Consider the following 3,707-nt stretch of genomic DNA (forward strand, 5'->3'; position numbering starts at 1 on the left):
TGTCCACACATTTGACTGGTACTATATATAGAATACAGTATATACATAAACAGAATATATATACATAAACACATTTTTTGCGATGATCACTCAAATGTGGTGATCAAACACTTATAATGACGTGACAAAGATATGTAATGATGGAGGCAGGGCATTTAACAATTTAACAATAAACTTTATTCAAAATGAGTTTGACATCAGTGCACTGAACAGTAAAGTTGAACGCGGGGGTGGTCTCATTCGAAAGAGGGCCTCGAGACGTACACTCGATTCATGTTCGAGAGGGTTCCTCGAGCAGAAGGGATCCCCGAATTTGGTGCGGATCCGCCACGCCGTTACGGAGATATGGCCGTTCAAAGTTTCAATGGTTTTCCATAGACTTCAGCTTTAAAGTGTTTCATCCAGGTCGCCAGTAGCAAACAATGGAGCGTGCTCTGCTGGACAAACTAAGTAATTACACCATTTCAAGCATTTTATCTGCGTTATATGCTCTGTAAAAAAAATGTTCATATCGGCGGCATATTCACCGATACCGATATATCGGCGACAGGCTCATGTTGCCCGATAATATCGGCTAAACGATATATCAGTCGGGCTCTAGTATATACACATATATACTATAGTGTTTTTTTACATTTTTGAAACTGCTTTTATTTATATATTTTCAGTTTTCATTTTATTTTTAGTTTTAAGTGTTAGTCATTTGGTTATATGCAAATTATTATTATTATATAATATATTATTATTTAAAAAAAGCTTTTGTCTTTTTAACATTTATTGTATTGATCTTCAAGAAATATTTATATTTACTTTTAATTTCTTCTTATTTCAATTTCAGTTTTAGTCATTTAAGTACTTAAACAGATTTTATTTCAAATATTTCAAAGGCAACATTTATAATTTTCATTTAAGTGTATTAAGTTTTTTTTTATAGAAAATTTGTATTTTTGTTTTATTTTATTTTCGCTTTATTTTTATCACTGATAATTATTTTTAATAGTTTTAGTTGGTGTGTTTGACTGACGAAGGTCTTTGACCGAAACGTTGCTATTTTTAACTTTTTTTGAATAAAGGGAGAATAACAGTGTGCAGATCTTCTTTCTATTATTTAATAGTTTTAGTTAACAATAATAACTCTGGTTTGAAGACAGCCTGTCTGTCATAACAGGATCCTTTGATAAGACTGAGCTTTTCTCCTACATGGGATTTTTAACCTGCTTACCAGTAAAGTCATGTTTAACAACCAGTTTATCTTTACAAAACAAACGCAAACACCAATTGCTAAATCCAATCCAATCGAGCCCCAGGCTCTTCTGGAACAGCTTTTCTTGAACTTTAATATCTGCTAAATCAGGGCTCACAAAACTGGGTCCCGGAGGGCCGGTGTCCTACAGAGTTTATCTCCATCTTGCCTCATCAACGCACCTGCCTGGAAGCTGCTCGTATGCCTAGTAAGAGCTTGATTAGCTGCTTCAGGTGTGTTTGATTAGGGTTTGACACAACGGCCCTACAGGACCGAGTCTGGTGGCCCCTGTGCTAAACGAACGCTAGCAAATCATCGTGAGTGAAAGCGTCCGTCTTTTACCTCTCTATTCCTGCAGGTTTCACTAAAGCAGAGGCTTTGGACTCGATACCAACACACCAGAGAGAGAGACACGGGCCCCTGGGCCCTGAGCGGGGCCGCAGTGGGAGCCTCTGACAGACTGACTGGACTAGGGTCCTCTAACACAGAGCCGGACAGAGACACAAACACAGAGAGAGACATGAGAGACACACAGGGACACGGACAGGAGGAGGAAACGACACACAGCCTGATGATCTGAAGAAGAAAGAGTGTTCAAGACTCATCTAATGAAGAAAACTAAACACTGCAAACACACTTCTTAATGAGTTTAGAATCAGTCTTTACAGTAAAAACATCTACAAACCCTTAAAACAAGATCAACTGACTTGAGAAACAATTTAGATGTTCAAATGTTTGGGGCCAGTATTTTATTTATTTCTTTTTTTAAAGAAATTAATACTTTAATTCAGCAAAGATTCATTAAATGACTCAAAAGTGGCAGTAAAGACATTTCTAACGTTACAAAAGATTTCTATTTCAAATAAATGCTGAAGGATCATGTGACACTGAAAATTCAGCTTTGATCACAGAAATAAATTACAGCTTACTATATATAGTCACAGAGAAAATGGCTATTTTAAATTATAAAATAGTTTTACTGCATTTTTTATCAAATAAATGCAGCCTTAGTGCGCATTAGAGACTGACCCAAAAACCTTTGCATGGGTCAAAGACGAGTCCTGCATCAAATTAAATTTACAAAAGTGATTTTATATCCACAGAGAGAATATTAAATGCCCGTAAAGTGTCTGTTATAATGTTTCAAATAACTTTTGTGAAAATGAAACGTCAAAATATGGGTGAAATCATGTTCCATCGTCATTTAGTGCAACAGATATATTTATGCAAAAAATGAAACTACTTTCACAATATATAAAGGAATGAGTGATACTAAATTTTATAATATCTTAAATAGTTAAAAATCTGTGGAGAAATGGGTGAAACCTAGTCATTTGAAGGATAGTGGCAAAGACTGGTAAAGATTTTAGTTCATTAGTATTTGGAGGCTCCACTCTGATTCTTAAATAGTCTATTAATGTCATCGAATGATTCTTGAAAATGCATCTTGCATAAAGGATTTTTAGATATTGTAACTGGATAATTAGACAAGAATACTCATTAAGAACAGGATTTTCTGCAGTGAATGACATTTCTGTCATTATTATTTCACAATCACTTCTACGTGATTATTAATGCATCTGATAATGCTTTCAGCTACCAATAAAACTCTGCTTCATTTCATTCTATGAAAATGTGGAATGGTGCACAAATTCCATGCGGGACCAATTAGGAGTGACGCCCTGAAAACAGTCGAAGTTCCCGGAGGAGGAGAGAGAGAAAGAGAGGAAGGTTAAACACTGGAGAGGGACGCTGCGCTGCGGTACCTCTAACGCTACGCTAAAATCCACCATGGACATGCTGGTGTTGCGATGCCAGCACACGTGAACCGTGGTATTACCACGGTGAGGCGTCTGCCGCTCCAGAGACGTCCGCGAGGCGCTCAGGTCGTCTTCTGACTCCTGGTCGGCGTTAGATTCCTCAGGGGACTCTGGGAAATGTGGGAATAGCAGCCATTTAAACAAGAAAACAAAGGAAGGTGGTGATCTCTTGAGGTTGTGTGTTTTTGTACCATGTGTACCATGGTAAAATCAGCCTTCCAGGTACTGCAGAGCATCAAATTAATACACAGGGGTACATAAATATGGAAATCACTATAGATATCAAAGTACCATAGTATCACTGTGTGATCTCATCATCACTGTATTCAAAGTACCTTCAAGAATACCATAGTGCACATCCAAAATACCATGGTAGTACCATGTCTGAAAAAACATATTTTTTCATTACTTTGTTTATATGCCATGTTTTAGTACCATGGTACAAACTAGCATGACACTTGAACATACAGTATATATATAAAATATGAAACCCATAAAAATACTTAAAAATACGTATACATTTAATAAACAATGTAAAATTAATAAAATAAAAAATAATAATTTGTTCATAAAAATAATTAGAAATATATTTTTTATTTAATAATTAAAAATGATAGATTTTTTAATATATATATATATATATA

The 3,707-nt window shown here is 35.6% G+C and overlaps 1 protein-coding gene across 2 annotated transcripts in view; it reads right to left on the bottom strand.

Annotated features, from left to right (window-relative positions):
• The window catches only part of LOC107677850 (FERM, RhoGEF and pleckstrin domain-containing protein 1-like), an 88,429-nt gene that overhangs the window by 5,477 nt on the left and 79,245 nt on the right, over positions 1-3,707 (bottom strand). For both annotated transcript variants that reach the window (XM_016472912.1, XM_016472911.1), the window contains exon 24: positions 3,010-3,173. In XM_016472912.1, the coding sequence (XP_016328398.1) occupies positions 3,010-3,173 (164 nt within the window). The remainder of the gene's footprint in view (positions 1-3,009; positions 3,174-3,707) is intronic.

The sequence above is a fragment of the Sinocyclocheilus anshuiensis genome, unplaced genomic scaffold (genome assembly GCF_001515605.1).
Source record: "Sinocyclocheilus anshuiensis isolate Anshui unplaced genomic scaffold, SAMN03320099.WGS_v1.1 scaffold432, whole genome shotgun sequence".
Classification (NCBI taxonomy): domain Eukaryota; kingdom Metazoa; phylum Chordata; class Actinopteri; order Cypriniformes; family Cyprinidae; genus Sinocyclocheilus; species Sinocyclocheilus anshuiensis.